The sequence below is a fragment of the Dermacentor andersoni genome, chromosome 11, assembly GCF_023375885.2.
Source record: "Dermacentor andersoni chromosome 11, qqDerAnde1_hic_scaffold, whole genome shotgun sequence".
In the NCBI taxonomy this organism is placed as follows: Eukaryota; Metazoa; Arthropoda; class Arachnida; order Ixodida; family Ixodidae; genus Dermacentor; species Dermacentor andersoni.
The window spans coordinates 65,892,298-65,916,276 of record NC_092824.1 but is presented as its reverse complement, the minus strand read 5'-3'; the positions used below and the strand labels follow the sequence as shown (position 1 = coordinate 65,916,276).

At 45.7% G+C, this 23,979-nt stretch overlaps 1 protein-coding gene across 2 annotated transcripts in view; it reads right to left on the bottom strand.

Moving 5' to 3' along the window:
* Nucleotides 1-23,979, bottom strand: part of LOC126518382 (KICSTOR complex protein SZT2-like) — a 256,520-nt gene that overhangs the window by 114,070 nt on the left and 118,471 nt on the right. For both annotated transcript variants that reach the window (XM_050168245.3, XM_055064554.2), the window contains 8 exons: nt 21,985-22,284; nt 19,518-19,695; nt 17,343-17,481; nt 12,169-12,471; nt 10,638-10,842; nt 6,565-6,646; nt 5,664-5,885; nt 1,433-1,564 (listed from right to left, as the gene is read on the bottom strand). In XM_050168245.3, coding sequence (XP_050024202.2) covers nt 1,433-1,564; nt 5,664-5,885; nt 6,565-6,646; nt 10,638-10,842; nt 12,169-12,471; nt 17,343-17,481; nt 19,518-19,695; nt 21,985-22,284 — 1,561 coding nt within the window. The remainder of the gene's footprint in view (nt 1-1,432; nt 1,565-5,663; nt 5,886-6,564; nt 6,647-10,637; nt 10,843-12,168; nt 12,472-17,342; nt 17,482-19,517; nt 19,696-21,984; nt 22,285-23,979) is intronic.

Below are 23,979 nucleotides of genomic sequence, written 5' to 3'. Positions count from 1 at the left end.
AGGTGCACTACATTACAATAAGAGCACAAGTGGCACAAAGACAGAAGGACTATAACTTGAAGCAGCGCGACGAGACGAGGATGTGAACAAGAAAACAACCACAACAGGACAACTGCTAACTTCCAACTGAAGTTTCAGTCGAGAACCACCAGCCATTTATAAACTGTCAAGAGCACAACAAGAACCATCAGGATCGACAAGCATCCACACAGGGGCACTACCAAGTGCCCAGGTGTTCAACCAGAAAAATCATCTCTAACTTTGATAAGCCAAGTGGCACCACGCTGAAGCACTTATCTTCTGCTTGACCTGTCAATCCTGATGGTTCTTGTTGTGCTTTTGACTGTTTATAAATGGCAGGTGCTTCTGGAATAAAACTTCAGTTGGCAGCCAGCGCTCGTCCTGTTGTGGTTGTTTTTCTCGTTCATGTCGTCATCCCTTCGCGCTGCTTCAACTTAACGAACCGATTCGCCCAAATCAAGTTGTTGCTATGACAGAAGGAAAGGATGCTGACACATGATCAGGTGTTATCATGTGTCACCTTCTGTCCTTATCATCCCATTCATGCTCTTATATCTACCACACCTTATCAGCTTGCCCATCAACACGCCTTCTATATGATAGTGACCTCCAATGCTGACTTGAACACTATAATTGCTCTACAAATTTTTTTATATGCTTTTCACTGTGCTACCATGAGTGCCACAATGTTTGATAACGTGGTGACACTTCCACTGCTTGCCTTGCCTGCCTCCACAGCCTCCACTGTGCCTGTCCACGATGGCAGAAGTGATACCAGTGCGAAAAGCATCAAGCCGCTGTTTCGACAGCTGTCATCAACAATGACTGGGTGAACTACGCAATGTTTTGGCCAAAAGCTTCAGAAGTGCTTCTCAATGGGGTGCGTCAGATAGCATACTGTTGGACTGTTGGAGATAGCATACTGTTGGATAGCATACGCTTGGTCTACATGCTTTGCACAGGAGCAGGTTTCTGAAAATTTTTGTTTTTGTTGAAGTGCAATGCTGCTTATAGAGCAGATATTAGCTCCAGCGACTTACATTACAAGCGGTCTAATTCAGCTATTTCCTGAAATGCGTACGAGAAGAATAACGGAAGGCGTTCCCTCGTAGAACTGGAATTGAGACTTCGAAACATTCAGTGCAAGAACTTTTCGAGATAAGGGGTGAAGAACACATGGTGTTAACATTGCGGAGGAAGAATTTTTTAGATTATATTGAAACATAAGAGTTTGAGGTAATAAGGGGTTACAATCGCTTTATCACGGGACAGCAAATGGTCCAAAGTTATACAGACAATCTTGCCGCACCGACAGCATCAAATGCAACTATAAAGTATGTTTCTATGGGTCAAAGTATTCAATCCTTAAGACGGCAGCAAGGTTCTTAATCTTTAAGGGCACATGACTCACCCCAAGGGGAGGCACAAGCGACCCAAAGGGCCTCCGCACCACCTTGGAATCCTTGTCATCCAGGACAACACAGTAGTGGTCCTTGTCTACCTGCTCCAGCTGGTAGCCTGGCAGCGTGAGGTGCTTGAACTCCTGCACAAGGAGCACAGCGAAGAGACAATTGGCGTGGCCGTGGTTTGAGAGGGTAAGACAGCCCTGTCAAACCATGCCTGATGTGGCTGTGCCTGTCAAACATCTTGTCTCTGAGGGAAAGAATTCCTCAAGCAAATTAATGACTACATGAGTCCTTCCTTTAGAGCACAGCTCTTAGGCACCTGTTCCTGCAGCGAGAGTCGGCATTGTCCCTCGTAACCGAGCGAATGAACACGGCAGAGGATGAAAGCGAACACTTAGCACAGCAGATGATGAAAGACAGCGATAGCGAAGAGAGTGTGAGGAGGAAAGCAGAGCAGGAGGGTGCAGCAGAACCACGAAGTGGAAAGCGGAGGAGGAGGGTATAGCTAAAAAAGTGAGAAGAAAAGCGTAATGCGGTGCAAGACAGGCTTTGCGGCAACAATGGCTACGAGATGGCACCAGAGTAGTGCACGTCGTCTGTATGGAAACAAAGCGTTGCATGAGTGGAGGTCTGTGTGCGGTGGCTGCTGTGAATCGTGCCCATGCGCTGCCTCTCGCGATCTCCCTATTAGCGAGGCAGTCGCGCAACATTTCACTCCATTTGCAACATGCCACAAGAAACAGATTGTCTATGCCAGCCAATATATTGCGAAATGAAAGCACATATACAGCTGCACTCAAATTTCACATTAGGGAGTATCATAATCATTGAATTTTTTTATCCTTAAGTACAAGTCATAGACATTAGCACAGCGGAGTGGTACATAAACTGTAGCTCAATGAACTAGAACAAATTAACCCTTTAACTAACAATCCCAAGCTGTACTTGTCCAAGCTGTTTGTACCAGCACCATTAAAGGCGAGCCTCAAACTCAATTGTCACCATGCCTTTGAGTATCAGAACTTGAACATATCCTTCAATGATTTCAATTCCCTTCGTTATCATCTGCGCAGACAATTACGCTTGCAGTTTACATATGCGATGAGGGAAAGTGCCTTTTAATGTGACTGGTAATTTTTGGGAACTTCACTCACTTTGTAGTATGTTTGTATGCAACCTCTTTCATGGCACAATTTAAAAAAAAAAAATTAAATTATGGGGTTTAACGTGCCAAAACCACTTTCTGATTATGAGGCACGCCGTAGTGGAGGACTCCGGAAATTTCGACCACCTGGGGATCTTTAACGTGCACCTAAATCTAAGTACACGGGTGTTTTCGCATTTCGCCCCCATCGAAATGCGGCCGCCGTGGCCGGGATTCGATCCCGCGACCTCGTGCTCAGCAGCCCAACACCATAGCCACTGAGCAACCACGGCGGGTCATGGCACAATTTGGGCCACTGGGTATACGCCAATAGGTATGTGCCCATTCTTGTTGTAAATCCCCCAGAATGGGTATATGCCACGCTCTTTAAAAAGAAGAAGGAGTCATTTAAAATTTCTCTGGTGCTCAGTGGAACTGAATCCATGTCACATGGGTCCCTCAAGCACGGCAGCCTGATGCTTCAGCGCATTACACGCCAATGCGCGTGGGCAGCGAGGGAGAAATTCTCAGAGTTTGCATGCACTACTATGCCAAGCATCTCTGAGGCAATGCACGTTCTTCACAGAGGCACCACTAGATGCCACAGCAAAGGGAAGGGCGAGAAAGGAACCCGGCTGCTGTACACACCACATACATTAATTGTTTCGGAAGTGGCAATACAGTGCTGCTACACTGCTTCAATGTCAATCGCATTAACGTCAACATTCATCATGAAATGGGATGGGTTCTGCCAGAATTTTTTTAGGCTAGCTGTCTCATTAATAATTTGGGTCATTATAAGTGGTAAAATGCACATACAGTAGGACCTCGGTGATACGATCCTGTTTCGTACAATTTTCCAGTGCCAACGTTTGCGACTGAGAATACAAAGAACGACCCTTTCTTGCTGGTTAATATGTTCCCAGAAACCACAATCTTTTGGCACCAAGGTTCAGTAAATCGCCAAACTGTGATCATATGATAAGTTTTTCGGTTGCAAGATCTTATGTGGACAAGAGGTGCATGCAATCAAGAACAACCACTCGCCACAGCAGCTTCCCCACATTACAGTAGAACCTCGTTGATATGTTCCCGTTAAGCACATTTTCCCGGCATCAATGTTCGTTATCAAGAACAAGATGACCAAATAGAGTTATGCTCATATTTTACTGGTTTATATGTTCTCGGAAAACACGATTTTCAGCAGCAACATTCAGTGCATCACCAAACTGCAATCGTATTATACGTTTTCCAGCCGCTAGGTCCCATGTAAACAAGAAAATGCGCGAGGTGCACACAATCGAGAACAGTATATAACTGCCTGCCACGCCAGCTTCACTGCAATACTCGCCCGCCCGTCTCGCGTGAAAATGCCAGAGCGCACTCACTTCCTCATGTCGGTACCGGCAAATCTTCTCCGGGGTCGTTGCATGCGGCTTTCACAGTTAACACCACCAATCCTATTTCGATAATCATCTTCGCCTATCAGTTTCACAGTGTGTGGTGCCGTTGGAAGCGTAGTGCATGCTTTTAATAGGTAATAACCAAAACACACCACTGTTCCCTACTGCAGACTGCGATCGTATACGTCTTCCGGCCGGTAGATCCCGTGTGAACAAGAAAAGGCGCAAGGCGCACGCAATTGAGAACAGTATATAGCCGCACATCTCACATGAACACGACGGCATGCACAAGATGACGGCGCGCTCAGTTTCTTATTCCGGTACCTGCAAATCTCCGCCCGGGTCGTCGCATGCCGTATTCACAGCTATTGCCGCCAAACCTATTAAAATAAGCATCTTTGCCTATCTGTTTTTAAAGCGCGTGACGCATAGTGCCATTTCTAGCTTACTACACGCTTTTAGTAGGCGATAATCCAAATGGGCTGCCGTTCCCGGATGCAGGCGGTGCGATGTGAGCATCATGTTTCGCTATGATGGTATCATCTTCCGCCATTGCGCACCAGCTTGATTTTGTTTTAGCTTCCCTTTGCCATCTTACAACACTACGCAATAGGAAAACAGCGAAGGGCATCTCCTGTCGGCTGCTGGAGCGCCACCAGCTCAATGCGCGTCAGCATCTCGCGTAGGCATCTTGTGCGGCAACACTCCTCGCCGAGTGTACACATCAGAACTTCCCGCCAAAATTCCCTGCCTGAAGAAGTTGCTGGCCAGACCTAACTTAAGGAACGCAAACGTAAGTTTGCCGAAGCCGCAAAATCGACAACTCAACTCTTGAGCTGCTCGGGCCACAGTGGCTTGACACGCGTCGACGTCTCGTGCTGCAACGATTTGCGCAACGCTTCGCATTACGTAGATGTCAACTAAATTTGAGGCTGCCAAATCTTTTTCTTGACTTCACACTGTACGTTTTCCCAGTTAGTATGTCTTTTCTGGCACATTTTTCTAAAACGTTCGAACGACGTTCTACTGTATAACCTATTTTCAAAATCTGGGTGCATTGCAGTATAGTCTGCTGGAATAAAAAATAGTGACAAATATTCTACACTTCTTTACAAAAGAATTTGTGGTTTAAAGGGTTAAGATCCTACCCAAAAGTGTTCTTAGCATCACATTTGTACATGTAGGGTGTCAACTGCAAATTCGAAAAAAAAAAAAATTGTGTCTTTTTGTAATGCAGTGCCACCACGCATCATCACTCCAGAGGTGCTTGTAACCATCTGTGGTTTTGAACAACAAAAACAACAAAATTTCTTTGCTGTACTGTCACCACTTCAACCAGAACTGATTTCTCGCTTTGTCCCGCAATGGCTACCAACGCGGTGCGGTGGCCTAGGTACTATTCACACTTCATCTTGTATACTGCTGTGTGCTCTTGCCCGCACTTGTGCGGTTCAGATGTGGTATTGCCATGTGCTGCTTCAGGTTATGGACATCCAGATAACAGACTTCCATCTCGTTCCTAATCATTCAGTGTTACCCCGAGATGCTTGCTCACATGATTCTAAGGCATGCACAGAACATGCTGTTTAATGTGGAGACTAAAAAAAAGTAATAATAAAGAAAAGAAAGGAGGTAAATGCACATTTATCTTCCACAAGCAGAATGCGACAACCCTGTAGCACCACTGACCTGCAGAAACTTGCCAAAACTCTGCTCAGGCCCAAAGACAAATTGCAGTGGCACCTTTTGCACTTGGCACCCGGGGGCGCCCGTAGTGGCGTGCAAACGTGTGGTGGTGCGCGCCTCCGCAGTGCTGCGAACATGGTCTGCAACCATGTGCAACGCCTCCGCTGTCAGCGGGAAGCTGTTGAGGGCAGCCGAGGCCATCTCGTCCTTCAACATCCACTTCAGCTGCACAATGAAGCGGCGGCGATGGAAAGTGTAAGCAACAGCCAGTACAACCTCCCGAGAAATTAATTTATAGCCTAAATGCCTACTGTTAGGTACCAGAAGCAGCACCTCCACGTACGTCGACAAAGTAAGCACTTCCCAATGTTTGACATGGCAAATACTGCCTTCTTTATTTGCATAAAAATGGAGATGACGATGCTACACGGTGTGCCAAGTTGCTATGTTGACTCTGCATCCTGGTTTTCTTGCTATTTCACTGTAAACACACGTCATGCTTAGTTTTTATTGTCTGTGACGACGCAGCGATCTGTGCTGTCAAATTGGTGTCGATTTTCTTTAAAGGTGGTGGCTAGAATTTGACTGAACCACTTTCATACAGTTCCACATGCATTTAGCATCATATGTGAGTAGGATATGCCATGTAATCTCTGTCTTGTAAATTTTGAGAAGGACTGAATGAATGTGCAACATAATGCACAAGGGGTCTCAGGAACAAGATGTTTCTAGGAGAGGAATCTTCACATCTGAGCCAGTGCGGGTAATAGGTGATGTAAAGTCAAGCATGATGAGATGAAGAGATGTGTGGTTCCTTGCACACCGCACAGCATAATCGGCATTTTGCCCAACCATCACTTTTGTCAAAATGACACCTTAAAGCTCAGTGCCAACGGTGGCTCACCTTTTCAATGCACCTGCTGATGACTTCGTTTTGGAATTCAGGCAAGTGGTGAAGTGGGTCCCTCGGAAGCTCCAGCTGATAACTGAAGAACAATAGCAGTGTGTATTCCGTAGTCAATGTTTGCCAACTGTTGTCTCACCATGAAAGTGCATATGACAGCATACTTTAATGGTTTTATCAGATAGCAAAGGTAAGGTAGCAGGGGTATGGCCTTTTTTGGTTCAAGCACAGAAGTAAGTTTGCCATTTTTTATGGCAACCCAATCACAAAAAGTTCACTGACGATTACAATACTCTCTAATGTGAAATTTGAGCGCAGCTCTATACGTGCTCTCATTTCGCGATATATTGGCTGACGCAGACAATCCGTCATATGCAGCACGTTGTAAATGGAGTGAAGTGTGGTGTGACTGCCTGGCTAATCTGGAGATCACAAGCGACAGCGCATTGCCGCAGATAGCACTTCCAGATGACACATGCTACTCTGGCGCCATCTAGTAGCCATCGTCGCTGTGGAGCCTGCGTCTTGCATGGCACTACGCTTTTCTTCTGATGCTTTCACCATATCCTCCTCCTCCGCTTTCCTCCTCACACTATTTTCGCTATCACTGCCTTTCATCTGCCGCTGCACTCCGCGTTCGCACTTTCATTCGTTGCTGTGCTCATTTGCTCGGTTGCACCGATGCTAATGCTTGCCGCAGGAATGCACAAGTTAAAGTTGCGTTCTAAAAAACTAGTTTTTGAGTTGGTCTATCGAAACCTTATGCAGTTGGCTCAATTTAGGAGAAACCCAAAGGGACTTTGAAATTATTCAAGCTAAGGTTAAAAGAAGCACAACAAATCCAGAATAAATTCATCTACCAAGACTGCTCAGTAGATCAGACGGTTCAGTCTAGTAGAACTTGCCTAAAGGAGGGGACATCGGCCTTGGAAACAAAAAGACTATAAAAGAACCTATTTTTCATTTCTGCTATTTCGTTATCTGCAGATCATGACGCAGCCCTGCTGGCAAAAAACTAGCTCAATACGACATGTCGTTGGGGAAAGAAACACTGTACTTATACTTCAAGATACTCAGTTTTGTCCTTGAAACTTCCGAAAGTGACCGATTTTGTGCCATTTAAAGTCCAAAACCCCTTATCAGAGCCAGGTCATCTTGGTGTAATTTAAAGGAGCATAAAGCTTGCTTTCCTGTCAAAAAACGATCCTTCAATGCTGCTTCAAAAGAAGGCTACCCGGTTTTGTAGCTTCAAATGTATATTGCGCTCATTAGTGTTGTTTCTCTGTGCATCTTTCTTTAAAAAAATATTTTTGCAAGTCATAAATTTGGGAGCGGCACTGTCTCTCTGCTGCACATTCAATTATCCTGACTTCTTTTTTTTTCTAAATGCTAGAGAGTCTTGGAGTGCAGAGCCACTGTAATATAGTATTTCAGGAAATGCCAACATTTTGAAATCTTGTAGAAATTACCAACAAAAATCCACACCTGCGATGATGCACCTGTAGAATTTCATAACTCCATCTAAGCTATATATACAAACATTAATAATGTAACAGTTTTCATTAAAAAACACTGAAGACAAAGACAAAAAGACACACATGACAGGACGGGTGCTGAACTTCCAACTGGCGTTTATTTCAAACAATGATCTCGTTAGTTGGAAGTTCAGTGCCTGTCCTGCCGTATGTGAGCTTTGTTTTTGTATAGTGCTTTTTTATGAAAAATGTGAAGATGAATCAACTCGCCCAAACCAAGATATTGCTAAAAATTTTAAATATCCAGTCGCACTCTTTGCACATTCAGAAACGTACCTGCTTAATTTGAACTCTCTTGTTGCAGTACATTTATTGCAACTCCCCTTCCAAATATATGATTCAATTTTTTTTTTCTTTAACTTTTTGTGGGCTTGGCTTAAAAAATAGCTAACTGCATATTTGTAATCGATCCCAGACATATCGAACTCGAAGGGTATTGCAAAATAGTTCGATATATCGATAATTTTAAATATAAAATATGCCTATCTGAAGCTCATCCGAGATCTATGCACATCTTGTACAGTTTCCCGAGACCATGAAAAGCAGAAACTTACCATAGAAAGGTATCTGTTAGCGCAACAAAACAAAGACACAAGAACAAACGAAGACGAAGACAGGCGCTAACTATCAACAACGAAAACCAATCTCCTTCTCCAAGGCTATGTTGAATGCTAATCCTAAAAGCCTGCACAGCCCGGACACGAGATCGTGGTGCACTGCACACGTGTCGGAGTGATTTTGCATGCTTTAATTCAAGATAAGGCAAAAATAAATGCAGTACAGAAGCAAACTAGCCTGTATGAAAATGCACTGTGTCGCCATCAGTGCACCAGTATTGCGTATTGCATGTGAATATGCCCAGTCGCGTGTCCGTTACAATATGCCACTTAAATGGCCAATTGTCATACGTGGGCAACGAGCATGGCGGATGTCAGGTTTTGGAACCAACTTCCTGTTGGAACCAGTAATCCTCGCTTATCGAACCCCCGAAAAAAGTCCACATGTGTCTTCTTAAGCGCCACTTAGCAATTCAATGCATCGTGGCTGTTATGTCCCTTTGTTATCGGCCCTTCCCCTTCGGCCCCTATATCGGTGACTGTCAAAACAACACACACACTGTTAGTTTCGAAAGTATGGCTTTCAGCTTGCAGAACATCCCATTCACAGGTAAAGATGCGAGCATGAATGAAGCAAGTTCAATGCGGACCCACAAATGATACGACAATGAGTCTTGCGTGCCACTGCCGCATTAGAGGGGGGGGGGGGATCCTTCCGCAAAGTCTGGGATGTGGCATGCGGTGGTTTTGTTAAATTCAAACTGCAATGTAAAGATTCGTCCAAGTGGAGGTTAGAGTTGCATTCAGTTTGGCAGCTCACGGAATCGTAACGCCATTTGTGGAAAGCCTTCATCTACGAGAAGACAAACCCGGCGGAGCAGCATCTCCAGTTCGGCCTACACCATGCCCGGAGCCATTCAAAACTAAAGACTGGATGTCATCCACGCTTTCTTGTGGAATACATATTGGGCCAGGTGGCCTTTTGCATTCTTGAAGCACAGTGGCGATCTGATCTTGCCAATAACAAACAACCATAGTTTGCACGAGCCATCAATATGCACAGCGAGCAAAACTGAGAGCACCCTGCTCATTTTTCCTCAAAGGCACGTACTGCCCATCGGATTCAATCTCTTGTTTAACAGCATCTGCCAAAACAGCGCCATTTAAAATTTGTCGGCATAAAATCTTTTTGACAATGCGAGAAGCGATCGTGCCTCCGTTAGGAGCAGCGCACTTGCAGGGACGTGGCACAGCTCAGCATTCAATATATCAAATGTGGCAGTGAACGGGAGTTCGATGTATGCGTAGTGCATCGCTATACTTTTGCATGGGATATTCAAGAGGATTTCACACCTGATCCCCGCAGACAAAGATTCAATATATCCGGGTTCGATATATCCAGGATCGACTGTATACGGTCCATGAGTTCCTACGACACGTGTTGCATTTGCACACAGATATCCATGCATGCAAGCATAAATGCCTGTGAGAATGTGCAGGGCATGCCATTCACATTAAAAGTGAGGAAGATGTTATACATTACATTTACACAAGTTATATACATACAAGAAAATCAAGTTTAAAGCACACAGTGAGAAGGCACGGCCATATATAAATTCTGTCTAGTAATTCGGCTTCATGGAAAAGCACCCTAGATTGATGCGCACAGAGCAGTGCAAAGAGCAATCACATTTCTTTTATGTACCTAACATTTCCCCACATGGCACATAACACAAGAAGCTGCAAGAAGTAGATAGCTGCCCCACAGCTTCCAGTGTACAGTACATGCACCATTTGCCAAATATTATTGCTTATCGGACCCTCTGATCATGTTAACAAACCTTTATAAGAGCCATGGCTTGCCAAACTGCAAAAGTAACAAGTAGCACTCGCACAACTGTATGTGTTATCTGGCACAATGGGCATACATGAAAAACTGAACACAAGCCCCACCACCAACAGCCTGGATTCTGAAGTTTACCCAATGGAGGCGACGCTCTCAGCATCCTCATCTTGGCGCTGTCGTTCTGAATCAAACATGATGGACGATGATGACAGGCGTGCATCACCAGGTGACAGCTTCTCAACGTCCAGGGGCAATGTCAGGCAGAGAAAATCCAGTCGGATTTTGATGCTTTCGAGGTCCACCTCGGGCTGGGACTCGTCAAGACAGCTGATGACTTCCCCTGGACATAGGAGAGTGAAAAGTTCCAATCCCAAATCATGGCCCCTTAGGCGGCATTCACACCGGCAACTGCCAGAGGTCACACGTCCAACTGCGACTGGCAACGAAAGAGTTACTCACAGCCACTGATTTTCATACCAGCGCTTTGGTATGAAAGAGCACAATCTACTTGTCACCACACTGAAATTTCTCACAATTTGTACTGTTCCCGTCTACTTGCACTGCCGTTGCTACAACCCTATCACTACATTTGGCCAAAGCAATCACTGGCGATTGTCACTTTGTAACCAATTTAGTCCAGAACTTAGAATAACAGAAAGCTGAGCTAGTCAGGCGGGCATTCGTGTTGTCCACTTCTCTCCTCATGTGTCCGTGTCGGCATGCCTTACCCCTTCTTTGCATTGGTCAGGAACCTCTCAGTCAGCGGTGTGAATACCGCCTTATAGACGATAATTCATATCCAATAAGAAAAAGAAAGCACCATTTTTGTATGAATACTGAATAAATAAAACCTTCATTTGAAGAATGGATGCAATTGTGGCTTAAGAGTAAGCGCATCAGGCTATCCCACTGGGAGTCGACTTTGAAGGCTGGTACATTGAAATATCTGAACACGCTGCAATTTACACCAAGAAACTCATATACGTAGACATCAGCACTGAACCATAGACTTTCATGTTAAATTACAATTGAAAATATGTGGTACCAAGGTGTATATGAATTTCCATAAAGCGATGCTTCATTTGATGTGAAATACAGAAGCAAACTTTTGATGTGAAATACAGGCATTGGCGGCCTAGAGCACAATGTGATCACAGCCGTGTAAATTTCCTCTTCAGTGAAAAAATCATCAGCTGCCAAACATTGTAAACCTACTGCTAAAACATTTTGTTATACTTCCTGAAATAAATTTATCACTGCACATGTCCTACAGTATAAGGCATTGCATAGTTGCCGGGATGCAAAATGCTTGGCCATGAATGCTCTTAGTCTGCCTTACAATACATGGTTGCTTCCGACGGCAGCTTCATCACGCCATTATGAGATCCTTATGAGGCAGCACTAGTCCTTGTCTAAAGATGTCACTGTATTTTAATAAGTCTCTTCAGCGATTCCTCCGATGCATGCCTTAAGGACACCCTTTCACTTTAAGCACTCTGGAAGCTGAAAATACTCGATCATGAAACCACAGCTCAGCAATCACTGGAAAGTGAAATCAAAACCAAAACTACAGCAGTGTAAGGGAGGTGCTGCCCTCTGCTCAACAGAGTCGAGGAACAGGTTGAAGACTCTGTTGTGGACTGAGGGAGCAAGAGTGGGCACTCACCAAGGCAGGTCGGCAGTGAGGTCAGCGAACACGACCCACAGCCCGATTTTGTTGTCACCAAGCATGTCAGGTGGGCGAACAGGGGTGGAACTATGGGCTCTGCTTCTCGAATGGTTTCCATCACTTCCTCCTCATCTTCTTCATCCTCATCACAAGAATCATTTTCGCCCGGCGAAGGGGGCGATCGTGCCGACCCGGCGCAGGACTCGATGCTCGTGACCTCAGTTGCAGCAGCGTTGCCCATCTTGGAATGTGCTGCAGCTGCTCCCTTCTCATCGCATGATTGGCCAGTGTCGGGGGCAGCTGCAGTGATAAGCCACCACCACAGGTTACGTTGTGCTCAGAAGGAAGGAGGCCCACTGTCATCACCCTCATCAACAGTTGTGTTATGACACTAGGTGGCAACTGGAGACACTACTAGCGAGGCACACCATGTATGGTCAGTACCAAGAAGCACGCACCCTGATGTGCTCAGCGGGCACAGCTAGGCCAGTTTCACTGTATCAGTTCCGCGACCTCTGTATGGTGCTTGCGCACTGTGAGTATGCATGCTCCAATGCTTCATGCACAAGATCAGTGTGTGTGGGATACCTTCTTCTGGAGTACAGCTGCACCTGAAAGTTGGACTGTGCATGTCCTAGGTGCTCCTTGCACTTTATTCTCTGGAGCAGTATTCTCACTCAATCACTTTCATAAGATTGCACACGTGTAGCACTGGATGCTGTCAACAGCATTCCTGATAGCGCTAAGCTTGCTGTCTTAGCACAGTTCCAGGAAAGCTGTCACCCGTAAACATCAATGCATCCACTTGCTCGTCCCACAAAATATCATGAAAGTGATTATATTTTTTTAAAAATGCAGCAGCAATTTAGTAGTAAATGTGAGAGAAATGCATTAGCATTACAACGTCCCTCTATGAGGTTATATATCCATGATTTAAGCTGCGTTCATCGCACCGTGAAGTGTTGTTCAGGAGCTCACTTGACACGTGCCCGGCCTCTTCGAGGAGCGAAGTGCAACTGACGGTGGTACAGAGCAGACCACTACCTGTTACACGATATATATATATATATTAAATCAACTTTCGCTTTAATAAATGCCATCCTTCGAATAGCTCCTATTCATAAAATGTGACCGAATCTTTTGCGACTCCACTCATTCTAAATTGTAAGCTCACGGGACACTAATATGGTATCCGGCAGGATATATATATATACATACACATACATACCTACATGCTCTTCTAAGCTCTCTCATCCTCTTTCTACTTCTACAATGTCACCAACTTCCCACACTTCTCACACGCACACTTTTTTCCACTGACACTCCTACTGCTAATGCATTAAAAGTGGACAACTGAAACTACAGCCCCTGGTCATGCAAAAGAGCATGACCACGGGCTGTAGCACAAGACTGCTAGGATTGATAAGCAGTGAGCAAGTAGCATTCAGTGGATTTCTTGTCAAGTCGTTCCGGGCTCGCAGACTCCTCTGAAGTGAAGGCTCGATCCCTTTGACAGGAGCTAACAACAAACTTTGGTAGTTCTGCACGGTCTCGGTGTCTTTAACGGCCACGGGTGAATCAGGAAGCACATGCATGTTTCCACAAGCTGCATGTGAAATTTCACAGCCAAAGATCTCATGCATGTCATAAGAAGCAGACTTAGAAAGCAAGGCGTAAATTCAGAAGGCAATGCTTTCTCTCCCTCCAGAAGGAGAGAGAGCATTGCCTTGCCCAGTTCTCTCTCCCTCAAGGGGAGACAGAGCATTGCCTTGCCCATTTCTCTATCTTTCAAGAGGGAGAGAGAACTGGGCAAGGCGATCACAGACGGACAATTAGGCGCCTGTGCTGTGTCGCAGGTCTTTCTTCTCCCTTGTATTTGCCATGCTGCTAGTGCTACCAAGAATGCTATCCATCCTTGTTCAATCGTTTCTCTCTAACCTCAGCATGTGTGGTAGTCCTTGCATGAGTAGCCATCATAACTGTGTCAACATTGATGAACTGAAAAAAACCTACCTAAGATATTCCTGTGAAATGTCAGCTCCAAGCAAAACATTCTTAATTTCCGCTCTATAAGCTTTTCTCACCAGCCTGGCTATCCCTCCAGTGTCTGCTCCGACTGGCTGCTCGGACGCTTTGGTCACCGCAGTAATAGAGCATATATATAGAGAAATCTGTGGGTAATCCCCTGATTGCATCATGCAGAAATGTTGCACACTGACAAGATAACATTCACAATACATTTGCACGAAGGTATGAAATACAAGCAACAGTAGCAATAAAGTTGAGTGATAATTGTCTCTGTGTTTTCTAGATTAATTTCTAGAATGACATTCTGCATAACCTACTATGTAGGTATCCGGAAAGGTGGCTGAAGGGGTAGATGATTTGGTCAGCATAGCTGGTTTAAAGCAACAGAATAAACAAACAATAAGTCCAGTTTTATGCAAATGTGCACAATACTTCATTCAATTCGGCTTACTGAGTCGAAATTCCTTTTTCCACGAACTACGAACAACCAGAAATTGATGCCGTCCCCAATTGTACCTACTACTGATTGAAATATGTTACTTTCTTTTACTGTGTCTGTTCAAATGCTTTTGTACACACCCCGCTTGGACCTGTGCAAGGTCTGCAGTAATGTATAAATAAAAAATTAAGAAAGAAACACTGGGTTTATGGGTATGCTGTTGTAGAGAGCTGTGGTTTAAGTTTCACTACTTGTTTTTTGTTTTTAACAAGCTCCTAAATCTAAGTAGATGCAAGTGTTCTTACATTCCGCCAAAGGTGGAAAGCAGAGGCAGCGATGGAAAATCGAACCCACGACCTTGTACTCAGAGGCAGAATGCCATAGCCTTCAAACTACCACCACGGATCACGTAAAGGCAGTGGCAGCAGCGTATAAGTCACCGTTGGGCCATGATGCTGACCTGTGCAGCCACACACAGAGCTAAATGCCCATCATGCTATCTGCTCGCCCTTGTACTTCGGTGTAGCCTGCCACTGTGTGTGTAATTCAATCTCTTCCGTAGACAAAAATTTTGAGGATGCTTAAGCTTCGCCTTTAAGAGTGGAATGCGATACCATTCAAAGATCCCCGACTGCTTCTCACGCTTCCCGGCAACTGCAGCTTATGTAACTGTAATGTTTACCGGGAAACGCTGGCGACGAACTCTATGCCTGAAGGCGGAATTTCTGGTAGAAACGCGGTGTCTTGCAGGGGCCACAATGCGGCGGAGGCAAGCGCCATCTGGAAGTGCTTCAAGAAAATGGGCGCGCCACTCCGTGGACCCTGAGATATTTACGCGCCGGCGTGCCTAAATGGACCCCGCCGTCTCCGGTCCATGCATTGTAGAAACCCTGGAAAAGGGGTTTGTTTAAGTTTTCGAGTAACAGAATTATGTTTTCTCGTCTATTCAAATTACAGTCGAAGAGATATCATGTTTTAGTTGTGTGTAAGTCAAAGCTTACGATTTTTCCACGTATTTTAGCTTGAGAAACTCAATTAGTTCAGTCAATTCCTTGCGTCACATGGAAAGCCTGGGTGTGCGTGGTTCGAAAATTTTTTCGCCGAAACGATGTCCGCCGCCGGACGCCAACACCAGATTTTCTGCGACATGGGCTTCTTAACGCTGTTGCATTAGAACCTTGAGATGAGGTGTCATGTTACTCTGAATGAAGCACAGAGAGCAAATGGGTTGCACATGACGTGACCACCTTCAGCCGGAACAGGGAGCAGAGGAGTACGGAGACCCCTATCCCCCCGTTGTTATGTGCGTGTATCAGAAAAAAGCTGGGGGAAGGTAGCTCTGTGCTTAAGGAGGGAGGGTAATGCACTAGAGAAAAGAGACGAGGCATTACCTGCTAAGCCAAAAGACACGTTTTTAGTGTAACACTAGTGTTACACTAACATTAGTGCCACACTAGCAGCAGAAGCGCACATTTAACACAGCAGTCTAATGCTACGCATGGCAGAAATACGCATCTGCTGCAAAGATAGGTTCAAGACCCTTTTATTTTTTTCAGCAGCTGAAAGACGGAAAGCAAATCAGAATTGACGAAAGTGATACCGCAGTATGGCAATGGTTTTGCACAAAGCATTGGGGTAAAACGAGGCGTGCAGTCTCGGCAATGCCCACACGGGACAAGAGGGCGCAACAATGAGCTACTGCCACATGACTACCCTGCTGAGAAAAGGCCACCAGTGTAGTCTCCACGACATGGCTCCGACATGCTTCAGGCCAAGCGCATTTTTTTCATACAACTGCCGTCACGGTAAAGCAGCGAGTAAAACAAAGAAGCTGAACAAATTCCTTGTTAATGAACAACTGAGTCATGGGCACTACACTGGCATACTGCTAATCACCAGCAAGACTGTGTGCACTGCAACAAAGATACACTGTCGTAATAAAAGTCCCCGAAAACCATACGCACCTAAATGACAGAAATTTCTAAGAGAAAGCAGTCAACAATTACCTTTTGAAACAGCACAGCATGAGTTGGACAGTAAAACATTGTAAACAAAAAGGTGTCTGTGTGGCTAGGAAGGGCTATGACTCAATTCTTTAATGTGGAAAACCTTGGGCTTGTATGTAGATGACACTGCGTTACACAGCAACGCCTCATATGAGGCACTGTCTCCTGCATGTGATAGCCAGAGAATGCAGATAAAAATATGCCCAAGGATATTTATTTTTATGTGCTGGGTGAAAATGAGACTGAAGAGGACAACAGTGAAGGAGGGAGAACGTGTTACCTTCTGTTCTGCAGTACATCAACTCTTATTATGCTGTTGTTGCTTATTAACTGCAAAAAAAGAAAAGGGAGGTATGGCTACCAAAGAGCCTGCTATCCCAATGATATTGTGTTTCTGCTGCTTATTCTTATGCTTATGTTTATTCTTTCGAGGCAGAAAGATTAGTTGCTTCACGTCAGTTTAGCAAACTGCCAGCAACACACCTTCAGAAAACTCTTCCTTCCTTGTGCGCCCCAAGTACACTTGTGCATCAGTTCAAATAGGCATTTCGTTTTGAAGGCACAGCATGCATGGTTACAGACATGCAGCACTTACGCTCAGCGTCCATGGAGAACTCAACATTGTGAAACCGGTCCGTGTCAATAGGCATTTCGTTTTGAAGGCACAGCATGCATGGTTACAGACATGCAGCACTTACGCTCAGCGTCCATGGAGAACTCGACATTGTGAGACCGGTCCGTGTCAGTGTCATCCCAGTCACACAGCGCACCCTCTTCCTCAGCGTTCGCATCAGCATTGTGGGGAACACCACCGCCAGCCCCTTCGGTCAGCCCCCACTAGGTGGCAGGCAAGATGGTGGGAAAATGCTGCAATTACTTGCAAGACTGACACCTAAACGCGAAACACATATGCAGCACACAAAAAGACACGGGGTAACACGAATGTAAACAGAGTTGGCAAATCAGTTCTGCAGAAGCTTGCAAGGTGGAGGAAGTTTAATGGAAGGGAAAGTTGCTGTCCACCTGAGACTATGATAAATCTACAAAGGTACATCTATACGAGTTTCTATGACAGCTCCGCAATCAAAAAAAAATTTTTTTTTGATGACAATGTCTTCCTTAACAAGTTACCACCCCTTTTTCCATATCAGGCATGTCTGTTTCTAGCCTGTTTCATGGGCCAATCCTGGAGATAGCGCAGTGTAAAAATGTGGGCCGATCCAGAAGATGGTGCATCAAAAATTTTGAACAGTCCAACGCTCCTGCTACTCTCCTCAAGCGGGGGGTGACACGATAGAGTGCCTTGTGCAGTGACTTTGCCCCATTCTCACCCCCCAACTCACTCAAGAAGACACATGTAACAAGTGAGCATCAACACAACACAAAGAAAAACAAATTGTACATCTTTTCATCTGCATCTTTACATTCACTTGCTACACGTGTCGGCATCCCTGTGCCATAAGCAGCCCGTTTTGCCATGGAGTACAGTCAAACCTTGGAATAATGAAAGGCCTAGACAACAAAATGCTCGCCACAAGAAATATTTTCAGATCTCTGGTGAATGCCTATAGGACTCAATGCATTTCATATCTCTTGACAGCGAGATGTGACTAAACTGGAATACCGCATTAATGAAATTTGACGACGTGTTAGCTCCTTTTTTATTTATTCATGTAACGCTAACAGAGTTCAAAAATTGCTCGAATGTATTTTCTGTCGTCTAGAATTGCGTAAAATACTGCCACAGCATGCTTACGTGGCCATCGCCATTATTATTTTTTTTTAGTGAAACGGCAAGGCAAACGAAACGACTGGAGTGACAAAAACATGTAATAGCCACCATCTTGTTTGTTAATTGCCCATTTCAAATGGTACAGCCACATGACCAACGAGTGGTACTGACATGCGACAAAAATTTGCATACCATGCGTAGTGCGTGCAAACACTCCACCTCTCAGTGTGCGTTGTTTACCTCTAGTGTGCAGAAAAAACAAAGTGCTGCGAAGACAAAGAAGTTGACAAGGGCACACACATGGACTTTTTTATTGCACTTGAGATGGTGGCCACTGCATGGGTCGCCACGTCTCTCGTCGTGATTGAGTACTGGGGCTGTATTGAGTCAACGAAAGTTATTGTTCGGGGATACGGCCCCTGATTCAATCATGCTGGCTTCGGCGACACACAGCAGGCATCGCTTGAGGATTTGGTGTCGCCAGGCTCAGGTATGCCGCAAGGAGCCTGTATTCTTGGTGCATCACTTTTGTGAAATTGTGCACGGCTTGGTACCGGCTGCTGCAGCATCTACAAGCAACAACGCTCCAAGCTCATGGGCAACAGTGTTTCCAGTGCCATAACGACTTCTTTATCACTGCAGGAATGCTGCTGCTCATAGATCTGTTTGGCGCAGAGTCAAGTGAAATCTCACAAAGTGATTGCACCCCGCAAAACAATCAAGAATACCCGTCCATGCTAATGTCGCCATCGCTGACTAATTGGTGCATGGGGAGCCCTTAGCGCTGTCGGCAATGCAGTTCTGAATAGTCTCAAGCAAGGCTCACCAAGGTAGGCTAATGAAACTTTGACAGTGAACTTTCATTTTTCAGTGCATCCTCTGTCTGTCCTGTCTCATTTCACAATGACATTTTCATGAAAGCAAATTTTTTTGCTTTACTTTCCCATTTTAGTAAGACTTCTTTTTTTAACCTAACTTGTTCGACTACAAGTGCTTTCATGTAATGACTGTAAATGTCCTTGCACAATAGCAAACAAGTGACATTGAATGTCAACTCCATTCAATGCAAATACCAACAGATCTTCCAGTGTGACTATAAATTCCTTCTATTTACCACCATACCCTTCCAATAAAAACTCACCATGGTTCGTGCATGGCATGGCGGGCAGAAGTAATAGTAGTCTGGGTGTGAAGGAATGCGCTGAAACACCTCCTCAAGCAGCTCATGGAAGCGCTGCTTAATGCTCAGGTGGAGCTGCTGCACTACATCGCACGGGTGGTGGCGTTTGAGCAGATTCACTGGGAAGAGGCTGCTCACTCTGGCATTGGCAAAGAAGCAAAAAAAGAAAAAAAAAAGTCGAAACATCTTCAAGTCATCCACATATGTGGAAGTCTGGGAAACATTTGAAAAAGTTCGACATTAATATATTCCTTGTGCTGTAGATCACTGGAAGGGCAATGGCATTAACAACTCCAGGCTTGGAGCTCAAAAGCACACCAGTCCTGGTGATGCCATTGTGCCAGTAGATCTCGTGGAGTTTTGGCTGTACTCAAGCTAAAGTTAACTTTCAGTTGAACAATCAGGGCAGCTGTTCTTACAACATATTAGCACTTTCTTTTCTCAATATTCTGCCCTTTCAGGAGGGGCGAGGCAAAGTTGTACATAGTGTATTGGTGCAGGCAAATCTTTTCAATTCCATCCAAACAGTACCTCTCCTAATTTCCTCAGCTTCACCTCTGTGCCCCTTCATCAGAAAGGTTATTCCATGTTATCTCCCCATGATAAGGAAACATTAAATAAATAACAATAGGAAAGTACGTGTTTCCCATAATAGATGCCATTTAGCCTGATAAGCACAGTCCCTGGCATACCTTGATGTGGAAGCAGTGTAGTGAAGCGCCTATGAAATCGATCTATTGGCAGCAATCGTAGCCTTCACATATTAATAAACTCAACAGCACCACATTTATAAATGAAATCACGCCACCATTATTGAACCAGCCGCAGACTCAGCAGAAACTGCCTTTTGCCAGCCCAACTTTAAACAGGGACAATAGATAAGGAGGAACATGAACATACTTTTCTACCCCACCCGTCCAAAATTATGCCGGTGAAAGTAACCAATATGCACCGACTCTGAGTCGAGACATGTAAAAGGGCGGTGTTGCCAAGCAGGACATGACACAGGAGAAGCGACAGGCTTGGCCTAGTTGAGTATGCAGGGGCTCACGAGGCAACAAAGAGTAAAAAAAAGGATGAAGTGCAGAGAAAAACTCACTGAACTTTACTTTTAGCTCTGCTTTGTGAAGAGAAGCTTAACTCTCTCACATCCCATGACACTTGTCTTCCGTGCATGACTCTTGCATCTCCCGTCATTCGGCTTCCCCACAAAACACAAACACGATGGGGAGAGTCGGTGCATAGTTATGCAGCTATGACAAGAGATAGTGCGAGTGTTCAGATAGTGGCTCCATTTGAGGGCGTGAATAACTTGGGTCGCAAGAGGTGCTTGCTTCCGGTTCTTCAGTTGTGGATGGCAATGCACCGACTGCACACTTAGTGGTGCGCTTTGCAGAATTACCTTGTAAAAGGTTACAATTCGGCTGGAGTGTGATGCTGCCTTGGGAAAACACAATCACTCAGAAGCGATTTAATTTGCAGCACAGCAGCACCCATGAATGGAATTAAGCATTTGCAAACACTCACTCAATAACCTTGCCTGGTGAATTTACCTCTCTCGATTCTTCAGCATGTCTCCATTGAGGAACTATGCCTTGTATGCATTTCAGCCTGCTGTCATTCTTGCATAGGCAGTAGAAGAAGCAATGAATGACCTTTTTGTATGTTGTGGGGTCTCTCACCCGTACTCTTGGGACAAAGGAACGACAACACAGTAGTGCAAACAATCACAAGGGCATTTATTGCACCTTTCATAGATCAATGCCTGCTAGCCAAGTTGCTATCCACAAAACATGCCGATGGCCGCGCGACAAATCTAGAAGTCTGACTTACCGCGACCGGATAGCGAGCGAATATGTTCGCCCCATGCTGGATCCCAACGCCTGGTCCTTCGCGTGTACGGTCACGCGAATGGTGGCGCGTTCGAAGGCAGGCCACGCGAGGCAGTCTCGCAGAAGCATGGATCGGCGCACGCGCGGCACGGCACGTCCGCACTGCTTGCTGTCCCGACCCCAAGAGGCAGCCTGTTCTCCCCTGCGCCCCCAAGTAACCCTGCCGTGAGGCGGCGTTAGCAGCGCAACACTCGCGCCATCTCTCGCACTGCGCCTCAACCACATCGACCGCCGCAGGCATCACGCAGGCCACGCGGCGAAGCCGCACCGCAGGAGCTATGCCGGAAAACAAGATACCTGGGGACGCGTGAGAGTCACGCATCCCCACAATGTTCACACTATTGTGTGTGCTTTGTCTCTTGCTACCAAGAACATCTGAAACCCCACAGCTTAAGCATCACGCCGAGGTGCGTATAATACACATGACATAGACTCAAGATGCGAGGAAGCAGGTGTAAGCAGTCTGCTTAGTGCCACTCACCCAAGGAGGCATGCACATTACCACACAACGACCAATGAAGCAGTGCAACACTTACGCATCACTCGAAGGGTGACAACTTTCATCTGCACTGGCGGTGGCATCTGCTTCTTCAACGGGCGGACCCAGAGCACCTTCACAGCTGGCCTCATTGCTGCTAGTGCCATCCTGCCGAAGAGCTCCAGTGCTCGTGCGGTGGGAGTGCTCGACAGTGGACTTGATGCGGAAGTCGCGAGTGTGACCACAGATTGCTTGGATGAATTCCGTGATGTCGAGAGTGAGAGCCGTTTCCTCGCAGGCATCCTCCACAACGGTCGAGACATCTTGCATGTCCACGGGGAGTCCCTCACAAAGGGCTCTGAGAAGTGAGAACAATTAAGAGCTGAGAGAGAAATGCTGCGTATACAAGGGCATTCCAGCAGAGACTTACAGACTAATGTTATTTAAAGGCGAACTGCAACAAAATTTCCATTAGGCTAAATTTGTTAGAAGTGAGTAGTATATACCACTTAAGCAATCTTGGTAATTTGTTTTTTTCTGTTAGCAGCCTTTAAACAGCACCAAAGCAGGTGATGTGTGCACCTGGTGGTGTCGCTATGATGCACCGTACTTATTCACATAATGAATGCTCTCGCTAATGAACGCAGCCTCCACTTTTCCAATCAAGCAGTGTGTTTTTCCTTTTTTTTTTTTTGCATAATGATTGCACCATGAACTTGCTGCCGTGATTGTAGGAGACACACGGTACGATTTGGCATCTGATATGGCGTTCGGCTGGTGCGATTGTGTCCAATGGCGTGTCGGATGCCAAATCGCACCGTGTCTCCTACTTTTATTGCGATAGCAATTACGTGGACGCCCCAGGTGCAGTTTTGCCTCCACCGTCGTTGCCGCGCATCGCACGATGTAGGTGTGAGTGAAAGCATGCGAGGGAAGCCGACGAGCATGGCTCAATATCGCGCGCTGTCCTTCGTCGTGCAAGAGGCCTTGGGGCGAGGGGGGGGGGGAGAGGAAGGGATGGCAGCATCGTACTCTGGCAGCAACTGGATATTGCAAAACCACGCCCGAGAGGCGCCGACAATCGCGGCTGAATCTCCCGTGAACAAGGGAAGAAAGCAGGAAAGAAACATGCCGGCTTCCGTTGCGCGCATGGCACCGGGGGAAGAGGGCGCTGTTTTACTCTGGCCGCAACTGCGCAATGCGCGGCTGTGGCGCACCCTATCTTTATTATTTTATTTTTATTTTTACATCATTCATCATTAGTACAGAAGGAGGCCCCGCAATACAAAATAAAGTGATCTGGGTCGAGGGCCGAGTCAATGGCGGCTCACACCTTTGTGCACGCGCGCTGCATTCTCGCCACTCAGTTTGCGTTGAAGAGAATGTTTGGAAGCTTATACAGCCGATAAAACTACTATCCTTACTTTGTGTAGCTGTCTACACATTTGCTATCGCAATCGATGGTTCGCATTTTGGGCGAAACGGTCTTTTTTAAAGGTGGCCGCGGAAGAAAAAATCGCTCAGAATTTTACCCCGCATGACGAACTTTGCACAAATTTTTGGGCACAAAAGTTCGTTCATTATGCAAGTAAATGTGGTAAATCCCAGCAAGTGTGCTGTGGGTGTCAGGCACTCAGGCTGCTGTGCGTCAGTGCACCTGGAGAACCACAGAGACCAATCAGAGCATGCTTTTCTCCCAATGTCTAGATGGTGAGACGGCTCGTCGCGGCACCCTGTGGCAGCCATGGTATCTACGCTACGCAGCAGTGTGGCCTCCGAGATTGCATGGGTGCGCAGTTGCAATCTGGAAAGTCCTGCCAAAGAGTTGTAATGCGTGACCTCTGACGAGCAGTGATGGCGATATTTTTTTTCAGTTTCGCTATCAAAAAGAGCTATCTTTGCTGGATTTTCGTGACATTTCCACTCGTATTTCAAATGTTAAAGGTTGCTTGGACAATCTTCTGTATCTACATTATCTTAAACCATGCTTATTACGCAGTCCAAAACTGGATTAGCAGATTGAGAGCTCTTTCTTAATTCAGCGGACGGTGGT